The sequence below is a fragment of the Schistocerca nitens genome, chromosome 11 (genome assembly GCF_023898315.1).
Source record: "Schistocerca nitens isolate TAMUIC-IGC-003100 chromosome 11, iqSchNite1.1, whole genome shotgun sequence".
Taxonomy (NCBI): Eukaryota; Metazoa; Arthropoda; class Insecta; order Orthoptera; family Acrididae; genus Schistocerca; species Schistocerca nitens.
In genome coordinates this window covers 198,917,801-198,931,368 of record NC_064624.1, presented here as the reverse complement: position 1 = coordinate 198,931,368, position 13,568 = coordinate 198,917,801, and the positions used below count along the sequence as shown (strand labels likewise).

General features: G+C 40.0%; 1 protein-coding gene across 1 annotated transcript in view; it reads right to left on the bottom strand.

Annotated features, from left to right (window-relative positions):
- LOC126213609 (basement membrane-specific heparan sulfate proteoglycan core protein-like) overlaps positions 1 to 13,568 on the bottom strand; it is an 843,204-nt gene that overhangs the window by 186,140 nt on the left and 643,496 nt on the right. Inside the window, exons 36-38 of the mRNA XM_049941462.1 lie at positions 9,585 to 9,732; positions 7,607 to 7,773; positions 653 to 792 (exon numbers count right to left, since the gene is read on the bottom strand). Of these exons, the coding sequence (XP_049797419.1) occupies positions 653 to 792; positions 7,607 to 7,773; positions 9,585 to 9,732 (455 nt within the window). The remainder of the gene's footprint in view (positions 1 to 652; positions 793 to 7,606; positions 7,774 to 9,584; positions 9,733 to 13,568) is intronic.

Genomic DNA, 13,568 nt, shown 5'->3' with positions numbered 1-13,568 from the left:
CAAGGCATATCTCCACAATATCCTTACTTCCACGAGTGTTAGTCCTGCGAATTCACAGCAGAATTTCCCCAAGTTTGGAAGGTAGGAGATGAGATACTGGCGGAAGTAAAGTTGTGACGACAGATTGTGAGTAGCTCAATAGGTAGAGCACTTGTCCATGAAAGGCAAAAGTCCAGAGTTCAAATCTCAATCTGGAACACAGTTTTACTCAGCCACAAAGTTTCACTGACACACTATGTTCGCATATTCAGTACGTAACACTGCCTCCTCACAACTGACTGGTCAAATGCACTTCTGCCGTTTATAGTTGTTAGTCCAACATGCCACCATAGTTACTGCACTGACATTGCTTCTACCCCAGGAATAAAATCTGTCTCTGAAGTGTTTGGACAGAAGGTCTATGCCAAAGCAAGGCACTTGGAGTGGATGACACTCTCTCAGACCTGGTGTGGAACATGAAATACTGTCAGACTTGAAGAAGAATGCAATAATTCCAATTGGAAAGAAAAAGGATGCTGACAGGTGTGAATACTACCAAAACATCAGTTTAATAAGTTCCAGATGCAAAATATCGACACACAATATTTACATAAGAATGGAAAAACTGGTAGCAACCGGTCTCAGAAGAGACCAATTTGGGTGTGTTACCTACCTGGAGAGCAAGAGTCCCCTGGGATAAGAGGATTCCCAGTGTATCCCACATCACAGCGTTCACAACGGCGTCCGACATATCCTGGCGGGCAGTCACAGGTAACCTGTCCATCGGTGTCCAAGAAACACGTGCGTCCAAACCTGCTCAGCAAAAGAAAACAAAATCAGATAATTAGACAACTCCTACTAAGAGGCTACAATTGCTAATAAGAGCAGAGAAGCTGAAGTATTCAATTTATGAGCACACCAGACACGACCAACAGCTTGTCGATTAAAAATAGTTTCGAACCTGACAGGTCACTGTTGTCAGTGAATGCAGGTGCACCTCAAACAGTTTTGGAGTTAACATGTTACACAAAAATATAGGTTACTTTCCAAACAGTCCTTACACATGTTAATACAGTTCTTAAATTAAGCTCACTAAACAAAATATAAGTAACTCCCTAAGAAGAGTACACCTGTCACCAGGCAGTCATATGACCCTCCACCAATGATGCATGTCACAGCAGCAGAGCGCTGTGGTGTGTATGTGACAAATGAATGTACGGAGTAAGCACAGAGAGACGAGTTGACGTGACAGAATGACAGAAAGATGCTATCGTGTTTGGACGAGACCTTCAGCTCCCTGTGAATGAAGTTGCCCCACTTGTTCATGTATCAATGTGGGCTCCAGAATACATTTATAAAGAATAGTATAACGCACGACCATGTAACACAGTGTAAGAACAGTGGTGATAAAAATATCCTAAAATTCAAAAATCCACATTTTCTTGAGTGCAAATGATGAAACCATAGAAACATGACAAATTCTCACGTGCATTTTACACTCTATGATGTTACAATCACAAAATGGGGCACAGACGTGTAAGTTAATGCAGATGAGTAAGAAAAACAAACCTTTAATGTTCAGATAGAGCATTAGTAGTGTTCTGCTTGATGCAATCATGTCACCTAAATGTCTGGATTGTAATATTGCAAAGCGTTATACCAGGTCAGATAAAAAGACATCGAATCAACTCAGAGGTAGGCTGAAAGATTTGTTACTGGTAGAGTCGAAAATGCAAGTGTTACAGAGATGCTCCGGCAACTCAAATGGGAATCTCTGGAGGGAAAGTGATGCTCTTTTTGAGGAACACTGCTGAGATAATTTAGGGAACCGGCATATGAAGCTGACAACGGAACAATTCTACTACCACCAAAATAAGTTTCGTGTAAGAACCATGAAGACAAGATGTGACAAATTAGGGCTCATACAGAGGCATACAGACAGTTATTTTTCCTACACTATTTGCGAGAGGAAGAGGAAAGGAAATGACCAGTAGTGGTACACAGTACCATCTGTCGTGCACCATACAGTGGCTTGCGGAATATATACGTAGATGTAGACCTGGAGCTTGAGAACTCGTAGACAATAATGAAAATTCCGGACATCTGAGAGCACGCCAGAGGTATAGTGGTGACACTTAAATGTGCCAGTTCACCCGTACCGTATTTACTCGAATCTAAGCCGCACTCAAATCTAAGCCGCACCCGAAAAATGAGACTCGAAATCAAGGAAAAAAAATTTTCCCGAATCTAAGCCGCTCTTGAAATTTGAGACTCAAAATTCAAGGTGAGAGAAAAGTTATAGACCGCTCCTCCAAATCGAAAAACAGTTGGTCCATTGTAACGTGAAACACAATTGAGGTCGAATGGATGAAGATACAGTTACAGTAGTTTGGTTCGAGTCGTAAGCTTAACAGTTAAGCTTTACCAGGTAGCCATTGCTATGTGTCAGGCGCTCCGTCCGTATTTATACGGGTACCCTTCCTTTTTCGCGTGCTTCGTCTGGTTTGAATCGATTGATTATTTTGCTTTGATCTGATAAGTGCCGTTCTCTTCGTTACAGGTGTTTATGTCACTCTAAGCTGAAAATGCATTATTGTACTTTGTCATGCATTGTTTGTTACATTCTGATAATACGTGTTCACGACCTGTCGCCGCTCGCAGCAAGGCTTGCTTTTGTGCGCGCTACCGCAGCTTTAAAAAAAAAAAAAAAAAAAAAACAGAGAGAGAGGAATTTCTCATAAGCGAAACAATGGCGAGAGTCTGCTATTTGTTGTTACTTAAACTGCTGCTTTCTTTGATAATGATCAACAAGAACCAAATAATAAACTGCGTATGATAGAAGATGTTCTGAACAAGAGTTTAGCGAAAATTTTTCTCCGTTTGAAAATCTTTGCAGACGACTCTTTAGTACATTACATTCTGGACAGAAATTAGGGTCATCTTAGATTTAAAAATCTAGTCAGTTGCCGTGCATAGTTTCTGACTGTTTCACTATTCAGTATGAGAATAATACGAATATAAACATGACATGATACGTATATTCATCTCCGTTTGCTGTTCTAGTTTCGTAGTTTATTGGGCAGACAGGATTTAAATGAAATAGCAGCAAACACGAAAGAATACATGGCATAATGTTTACATTCTTGTCCCTTTTAAGTTATTTACTGACGCAGAGGTTTTGGTGCCAGTATTTATCTTTGTGCCTGCAAAGCACACCTGTGTAGCGCGCCATATATTTGACGGCAGAAGTTAGTTGTGGCGACACCTACCAACAATTTTCAGAACTTCCGCTTACTTCGCACTTGATTCTAAGCCGCAGGCGGTTTTTTCGATTACAAAAACCGGGAAAAAAGTGAGGCTTAGATTCGAGTAAATACGGTACGCATAAACAAAAACAAACGAGAAATTAGACTGTGTGAGGAACAGTAGTGTTGTGGAAGACGAACTCCTGCCTTCCTCATGCTTAGCTGGTGGTCTACACCCGTTTTTTGTGCTTCTGCCAAAGCAGAACTGACACAAAGCGATAGAAACCGATGACACTTTTGGGGTTGTAGGAGTCATACTCGATCCGTGTGTTGGTCCAAGATTAGTCTCTTCACTCATTTCAAAATGAGAAAAGAAAAAAAGTGAGCAATGTACAATAGCAAAAAACATTTGGTAACAGCTGCTACGGAATGGTTGGCAGTGCTGTAAATGAGACAGTACCATTACAAACAGTATTGTAAGGTGCTCAAAAATGTTATTAGGAAGCCAGAGTGTGTGGTATGCAAATAGAATAGCTAATTCAAAGGATAAAATTAAAACCATATGGTCAGTTGTGAAGAAAGTGTGTGGTCAGCAGCACAAGGTCAATGATATAAAGTCAGTTCACAGTAAAAATATTTCTGTTACTGATAAATCAGATATATGTACATTATTTAACAGTCATTTTCTGAGCATTGCTGGTGAATTAAATAAAAATTTAGTTTCACAGGGAATCATATAACTATCTTGGCAAATGCCTGTCTGAGATTGATGTTTGAAATACTCCTCTGTGATACTCACAAGGGGGAGATTGAGTCAATAATCAAATCACTGAAGACTAAGGACTCTATGATTATGATGGAGTGTCTAGCAGAATATTAAAGTACTGTACTGCACATGTTAACCTGTATTTAGCCATATTTGTAATTTTTCCTTTAGTAATGGTCGGTTTCCTGAACGATTAAAGTACTGAGTAGTAAAACTGCTTTACAAGAAGGGAGAAAGGGATAATGCAGATAATTTTTGACCTATTTCTATATCATCAGTGTTTGCAAAAGTTATTGAAAAGGCTATGTATGTAAGGATAAGTGATCATTTTATATCACACGATTTGCTATCACATGCACAGTTCAGCTTTAGAAGTCATTTAACAACTGAAAATGCTATATTCTCTTTTCTCTGTGAGGTACTGGATGGGTTAAACAAAAGTTTTCGAACACTTGTTTCACCTCTTACTCAGAATTGGTTCACCTCTTACTTTAGCAACAGACAGCAAAAGGTCATTACTCACAATGTTGAGAATGGCTGTGAAGTGCTGCCTGAGTGGGGTACTGTCAAATGGGGGGTGCCCCAGGGATCAGTGTTGGGCCCAGTCCTGTTCCTTATTTATATAAATGATATGCCCTCTAGTATCACGGGTAACTCTAAAACATTTCTTTTTGCCGATGACACTAACTTGGTAGTAAGGAATGTCGTGTGCAACATTAACTCAGTTTCAAACACTGCAGTTCATAACGTATGTTAATGGCTTGTAGAAAATAAACTAACGTTAAATCACAGTAAGACTCAGTTTTTACAGTTTCAAACATACAATTCAACAAAACCTGACGTTTTAATTTCACAGAACGGGCATATGATTAGTGAAATTGAACAGTTCAAGTTTCTAGGTGTTCACAGATAAATAGTAAGCTGTCAAAGAAGGCCCACATTTAGGATCTTGTTCAAAGACTTAATCCTGTCATTTTAACTATTCAAACGGTATCTGAAGTGAGAGATCGTTCAAGACGAAAATTAGTCTACTTCGCTTATTTTCATTTTATAATGTCATATGGTATTATATTTTGGGGTAACTCTTCCCATTCTAAATGGATATTTTCCGCTTAGAAGTGGGTGGTTCGGGCAATAAGTGGTGTAAGTTCACGAACCTCTTGTCAATTCCTGTTTATGAGTCCGGATATTTTGACATTGGCCTCTCAATAAATACACTCCTGGAAATTGAAATAAGAACACCGTGAATTCATTGTCCCAGGAAGGGGAAACTTTATTGACACATTCCTGGGGTCAGATACATCACATGATCACACTGACAGAACCACAGGCACATAGACACAGGCAACAGAGCATGCACAATGTCAGCACTAGTACAGTGTATATCCACCTTTCGCAGCAATGCAGGCTGCTATTCTCCCATGGAGACGATCGTAGAGATGCTGGATGTAGTCCTGTGGAACGGCTTGCCATGCCATTTCCACCTGGCGCCTCAGTTGGACCAGCGTTCGTGCTGGACGTGCAGACCGCGTGAGACGACGCTTCATCCAGTCCCAAACATGCTCAATGGGGGACAGATCCGGAGATCTTGCTGGCCAGGGTAGTTGACTTACACCTTCTAGAGCACGTTGGGTGGCACGGGATACATGCGGACGTGCATTGTCCTGTTGGAACAGCAAGTTCCCTTGCCGGTCTAGGAATGGTAGAACGATGGGTTCGATGACGGTTTGGATGTACCGTGCACTATTCAGTGTCCCCTCGACGATCACCAGTGGTGTACGGCCAGTGTAGGAGATCGCTCCCCACACCGTGATGCCGGGTGTTGGCCCTGTGTGCCTCGGTCGTATGCAGTCCTGATTGTGGCGCTCACCTGCACGGCGCCAAACACGCATACGACCACCATTGGCACCAAGGCAGAAGCGACTCTCATCGCTGAAGACGACACGTCTCCATTCGTCCCTCCATTCACGCCTGTCGCGACACCACTGGAGGCGGGCTGCACGATGTTGGGGCGTGAGCGGAAGACGGCCTAACGGTGTGCGGGACCGTAGCCCAGCTTCATGGAGACGGTTGCGAATGGTCCTCGCCGATACCCCAGGAGCAACAGTGTCCCTAATTTGCTGGGAAGTGGCGGTGCGGTCCCCTACGGCACTGTGTAGGATCCTACGGTCTTGGCGTGCATCCGTGCATCGCTGCGGTCCGGTCCCAGGTCGACGGGCACGTGCACCTTCCGCCGACCACTGGCGACAACATCGATGTACCGTGGAGACCTCACGCCCCACGTGTTGAGCAATTTGGCGGTACGTCCACCCGGCCTCCTGCATGCCCACTATACGCCCTCGCTCAAAGCCCGTCAACTGCACATACGGTTCACGTCCACGCTGTCGCGGCATGCTACCAGTGTTAAAGACTGCGATGGAGCTCCGTATGCCACGGCAAACTGGCTGACACTGACGGCGGCGGTGCACAAATGCTGTGCAGCTAGCGCCATTCGACGGCCAACACCGCGGGTCCTGGTGTGTCCGCTGTGCCGTGCGTGTGATCATTGCTTGTACAGCCCTCTCGCAGTGTCTGGAGCAAGTATGGTGGGTCTGACACACCGGTGTCAATGTGTTCTTTTTTCCATTTCCAGGAGTGTATATTCCTTACTGTCATTTCTTGTTAACAATATTAGCTTATTTCCAAGAATAAGCACCTTTCACTCGGTTAATACTTGGCAGAAATCCAACCTGCATTTGGATCGGACTTCCTTAACTCTTGTGCAGAAAGGTGTGCAGTATGCTGCTGCTTCAATTTTCAATAAGCTACCACTCGAATTCAAAAATCTTAGCAGTAATCCATGCGCTTTCAAATCTCACGAGTCACTCCTTCTATTCTGCTGAGGAGTTCCTTGAAAAATTAAGCTGATTCTTGTTGTATTGTTGATTGAGTTTACTTAAACTTATGGACTGACTTTTTACAGGTTCATAAATATTTATTTTTATCTGTTATTACTTTTATGTTGTAATTTCATGACCTTGGAGATTTTCTCCTCAATTTGATCCTACGGAACTTGACATGTAAAAAAAATAAATAACCTTCCGCAATCTCTAAAACTGCCACGTCACAACAATTCAATGGCCTTCTTCACCTTTCCTCATACTACTCGACAACCAATTGTTTCCACAGGACACAAGAGTAATTTGAAACAAAATTATGATAAGTGGATAGCATAAGACTGTGGATCTTCTACGTCTATCCCTTCACCCAGTATTGTAGTACATCCACAATTTGGTCCTGTTAATTTATAATTACAAAGGTTTTTTTACTGAGACTCAGTTAACATTTAATGAAATGGTTCTGCACACTTCTTTTGATCAACAAAACAGTTCAACTTCATATAAAAGTTCTGAGAACTCTCTGACATTTCCCTCACATTTTCAGCAAGTACAATTTCCGCAAGAACTGCAAATTTTGCAGTTTTCAACGCAAGTCGCCACCTCGGTTTCAACCGGCAAAAAATTTAATTGTGGTTAACTTAGGTCTCTCATTGCAAACAACATACTAGCTACATTTTAGGGACAGCAACAGACAGGCGACATCGGTTTACTATACAACAGATTTGCGGGATACTTACTGGTTGCCAGGGCTGGTAAGTGGGCAGGGGCACGGCTGGCAGGGGATGTTGCGCTGCGGGTCTCCGTACTCGCCCGGCCGGCACGACTGCGGTGTCGGCGGTGCACTGGGCACGCACACGCCCAGCCACGGGCCCTGCGGGCGGTGCTCGTAGCCTTCGGCGCACCTCTGCAATGGTAGAAAGCGAGTGGCAGTGTCATTAGACGGTCGTGTCGCACGGCCGACACTTGAACATCTAGTGTAGAGGACTACATTAGCTGTACAGTTCATTAGTCTTAATGTCTGTGTTGTAGGCTGCAGTCCGTGACTGATCTGATGCAGCTTCCCACACTAGTCCACCTTGTGCCTATTAGCTCATCTCTGCATAACTGCATCCATCCACCCACACATCCATTCATCATGTTCTATAAATCCCACGAAGGAGGTGGACTGTCAGCAATGTGGGATAAGTCATTAACATACGACAAGACAGTCGTAGTTTACTTATACAGATTAGAATTCTATCACTAGGTGCTATACCAGAATATCAATTTAAGTTAGAACAGAAGCTGCTACTCTGAAACAAGCTGCTGCTTCTTCAGTCACAGTAAATGTCTCCTGCTTATCTCCTATTGCTAGCTTAATATTACCTGATTAGAATGCTAGGTGAATTGATGACTGAGTCCTGTATTCCATTGATGAATTTCTACTTAAATACTGGTATGCAGTAAAAAAATCCTCATTTTTAAGTATAGCTGGATGAGTAGGAATAAAATGATGTGTTCATTAATGTTGATAGTAAACAGTACTCATGTATACATCCTATAAACTGACTTGTTCAAAATCATTTCAATAATAATTTTAAAAAATCATTCAAATGATCTACAGAACTTGAAACTAACTAGCTGAGAGTGAAAAACAAGAAAAGACAGAACTGCGAAATTACTGTTAAATATGAAGTTATAGATTATTAAAACTGTGACATAAACAGAAAATATAAACATATAACCATTACCTTTTTATGTACCTAACAAATGGCGTGATCAAGCACTCATGATAGTCACTTCAAATCAACAGCCTTGCTTGTTCATGTGTCATAATTTCAGAATTGTAAAGTTATATTCATAAAGCACATGACCAGGCTTGGTTTACATGTGATACGATTATCATGATATTACAATTTTTGGAAAAAGAACTGCTCGTAATTTAGTATACTGAAAGTAGTTTAGATAAATGGGGTCTACACCTTTGATAAAATCAAACAAACATTATTTCACCACTGTAGTTATGGAGCGTACAATATTATAAAAGAGCAAAGGAATCAACTTATAATCTTACATGCCCCCTAATTACAAGAGTAAAATATGTTCATTTGATTTTAATGAATAAATAGACCTCTTTTATCTAAGTTGCTTTTCATACTATGAAGTGCGGTTGATTATATTTTTAAGAATGTTGAAAAATGATTACTTCACACCTTTTTATACATAAATACTTCTGTTTTTAAGTTGTCCTTTTTTTTTACATGTAAGTCAAGATTGCTCAAACATCCACAAAAAAAAAAAAAAAAAAACATAACTGTTCTATTTTTAAAGTGAGACACACGAGGAGGCACGGTATTTGATTTTAATTGACCATAATGAGTGCTAAATGTTGGCTTGATGCGTGACTTTTGTAATAAGATATTGGGCATATCATTATTATTTCTTTTGGAATTTTTAGTATCTTTAGGACTGTTTATATTTACAAGTAATTCTGCAGTATTGCATGTTCTGGTTTTTGGTTCTCAGAATGACTAATTTGAATCAGAACTGTTAACCGTCATTAGCTCACCAAATATGACCGAGACATCTGAGAACAAAACAGTTATTATCAAATAGATTACATGCTTCAGTTTGACACTTTCATTGAAAAGGGGGCGGATTTTGTACCGAATCACAGCCAGCACATTACAGCTTCCAAATTTTCCACTCCTCCGTACAGAAATGCGGAAGACTCACCTCACAAGAGAGGCCAGCATAACCGGGTGGGCAGCGGCACTCCTCCACGAAAGCTGCCTGTCCTTGGCCGGTGTTGCGGATCGCAGCAGAGTCCATGTGGATGTTGGATAATGTCGTGCTAAGGAGCCCTCCGTCTGTGTGCTGGGTCCTGCAAACAATTGTTTACACAGCTATTACTACCTTCACATTGTCAGTGGAGAAACGTGCACAGAGACCGACGGCAAATATCGCACGTCCACCTACTTGTTATTGTACAGTATGTGTCGATGTTTTGCTACTTTCTGTAAAATCGCATTGTGATACTCAATGTAATACTTCCACATCTGGATGTGGCTAATACTATATGAAACCAATAAGGTGTGTAACGATAATGGAAATACCTGGATTAAGCAACACATAAAATAAAGGTAAAGCAACCAATTACCTATAGTGGATTGATGCATGGAGCACAGAAACACGTAACAGAAAACAGCGTTCATACTAGCTTTCGAGCAACAGCTATTTTCTATCCAAAGTACACACATCCATTCACACACACACACACTTCCACACAGACACCCAACTGCGAAATTGTGCATTTGGGTGTCTGTGAATGTGTGTACTATGGCTATAAAAAGAGGGATTCCTCAAAAGCCAGTGCGAATGCTGTTTCCTGTTATACGTTTCTCTGCTCCATGCAAGAATATAATAATGTGTATGTTTAGCTTGTGCAGCAGTGATAGAATAAAAATACAGTCTTTATAATTCAATTTAATATTTTTATTTTGGTTTTATTTCAATATATTTAAACAAATTTGTTTTCTTTTTCCGTTTCATGTGAAGTTTACAAGATGATGATAATACAATATTGCATTTTATATCAAGGCAGAGTTTGGCAGAGCCAGTGTACGCAAGGTTTCAGCTGAAAGCCAGTAACAATGGAATCTGCACTATCATGAGACTCATTGCACTTACTTATAATACTTAAAATAAAATTGTTCAATTTGTACGTCAGACCAGGGTGTATACTTCGACAAGGAAAAAAATTCCCAGATGTTCCAATTGAAAATACTCTTTTTCCCGGGTGAAAATATACTTTTTCCGTGCTAAGTGACATAATACTTTTTCTCAGAATCATAGAACTTATCATCCTTTTGAATAGTTAAGGTTTAATACATGAGTGTAGAACTTCTTGGCACGTTTAAAAACAAACGAACCCCTCCCCCCCCCCGCCCCCCCCCACACAAAAAAAGAAATGCGTTTTTTAAAGAACTCTGATGTGCAGCAACATGTACTCTGCATATTTTTGTATTACGAAAGTAAATATTTGAATTCCACCAAACACAGCACATTACTTTCTCAAGCATTGAAATCGAAATTGCGATGCGCTTCGGTAAGCCAATCATAGCTGATGTCATGTGATCTCGTCAACTGATGATAGCAGATATGCAGGGCGTAGGACACGTGACAGTCAGCCAATAGCAACGATTATCACTGTTCATAGTGTGAACACATAAATAGGAAAAGTTAATGGTTTAAATTAATATACGTAGTGTAGCTGCAAGGTAAGCTATGCTTTCACATGGAATATTGGTCTTTTTGCATGTGTTACACTTCAATAAACATCACACAAATGTGCCAGTAAAATTTTAAATAATACATAAACATCTGGGCTCGAAATAATTTTACGTGGTTGGCACTCAGTGTAAAGCTTTAAACGAGAATCAAACACTCTGTGATTTAAGAAATTCAAAGCACATTTGTACACGTAACGTAATTCATCTCGCGTAAAATTAAATTTACTTTGTAAGTAACACTTTTCAACCACCATTCACAATATTTTCCTGCGACCTGTTAGAATTTGATACAGCACTTGTCAGAGAGCACCAGAAAATGGCATCACTGTGCGTGCGCAACTGCGATGACATAGGAAGCCGACATGTTCGTACCTATATAGCATTAAGAGATCTTACATACGTCATAAACAAAACAGAACATCAGAGGGTACTCAAAGAGCATCGGAATTTCATAAGCCAGACTAAAATGCATAATTCGGCTGAAAGTGCACATTTGTATGTCCAGATTCACAAAGAAGTAAGCCCCAACCTGACATTAAGCTTTTCATTGCGGTTTTCAGGCTGCAAATTTTCTTTGAGTACCAGTACTATATTAGGTTTGGTTCTTTACGGCATAACGCCATATGTGTCAGGAGATAAAAACGGGCACTTGTAATTCAGCAAACATTTGACACTAGCCAATACTGTGGAACGAAACACTTCATTTCAAAAATAAATTGGCTGTCTCTGCCGAAAAGATTAATAAAAGCTTAATTTATTTAGCAAATTGACAAAAATAACTTCAGTGTTTTGCAAAGCAATTACTGCTTGACTGCCAAAAACCTGGAAATAAAATAAAATCACGAAACTAAAACTAATAACATATTTTAGCCTTCATAAGTATGTGACTGTATTTTAATTCACTTGCTAGCTCTCAGCCATAGAAATCCATTTTGTTTTCATTTGGCATGAGAGTTGTAAATGAAGAAGAAACAGCAAATTCGCTACACCTGAACACGGGTCACATGGAGACTACCAACCCTCTCCACCGCAACTTCGACTGCTCTGCGCATGCACGAAACTGGCAGCTTGGACTTCGGCTAGTGTCTGGCTGCTTGTTGCTACTGTTGATACAGCTAACAGCAGTGACAGCAGGTACGGCCCATATGCGGCTCAACTGTGCATGCGCACAAGAACCTAATGTAAACCATTGGGACATCACGGTCATCGGAATCAGTTTGTTGTTATAAACTATTGCATAGTCTTCATCCTAAAGCATTTGACACATTTTGGTGTCAGCAGACGCTTGTATGTTCACTGTGTTTTGATGTTGAAAATGGCATATTTCTTTTGCACCTTAAGTTTATTTTGGTTTTCTTTCTCCCATTTATGTTTTATTGTTGCAGTATTATTTTGCAGTAGCAGGCTAAAGTAAAATTCTTTGTTACAGTACCAGTTCTTACCAGTCAAAATTACAAAAATTTAACTGAAAACTAACACAGTGAAAGGTTCCCAGAATTCTTAAAATTCCCGGGTTTTTCCCAGTTTTCTCCCAGATGAAAAAATTCCCGGATTTCTCAAGGCGTATACACCCTGCTGACTCAATCTCTTTTGACTTTCTCCACACCTATAGGATTTGGAGACCAGTCCCAGACATCAATTTCCTGAAGCAGTGCAGCACATAAATAAATAAAAATAAAAAGGAATGAAAAGAAGCTTTTGAAGATTTCCAAGCAGCATTAAATTCAAAGATATAAAAGATTTTGGGCATTTTTAACAGAGCCACCTACAGCTCAGCAAATACTGTTTCACTCTTATAATTAGAAAGTCATTGATTTTATTCTTTCTGATAGCAACTTTTCCTTCCCTTTTCTTTAATTTGACTTCTATTTTTATTACCATATTGAAATGTTAATTAACATACTTTTTTGACACAAATACAATTTTTTATCTTTTGTTACCAACTGCAAAAAAAAATGCGAGTATCAGAATACACTAAAATTCGCTACAAAATTGTGAACTGTTTTATTGTTCAATGAAAAATTTTATACGAACCATTAACACTGTTCAACCACTAGAAATAAAATAAGGAGTTTATTTTCTATGTGGTATTTTGGATTTGTGTAGCAAATTTTAGTTTATTGAATACTCACATTCTTGTGTGATTAGCAATTACAAAATCAAACTGTTATTTGTATAAAAATTATCATTCAATGTTTGTTAATTATTATTTCAATTTTTCTGGAACTGGAAGCTCATACCCCTCTCTCTGTTCAATTTGCAAATGGTGCACAGGGTGAACGATTGTTGGTAAACCTCCACATAAGTTGGAATTTCTCTGATTTTTGTTGCTGTGGTCATTTCACGAGGCATGTGTCAGAGAAGTTAAGAGTTGCTAAACTCTTCTTGGAATGCATGATCTCAGAATTTCAACAGGAAACCTCTCTGT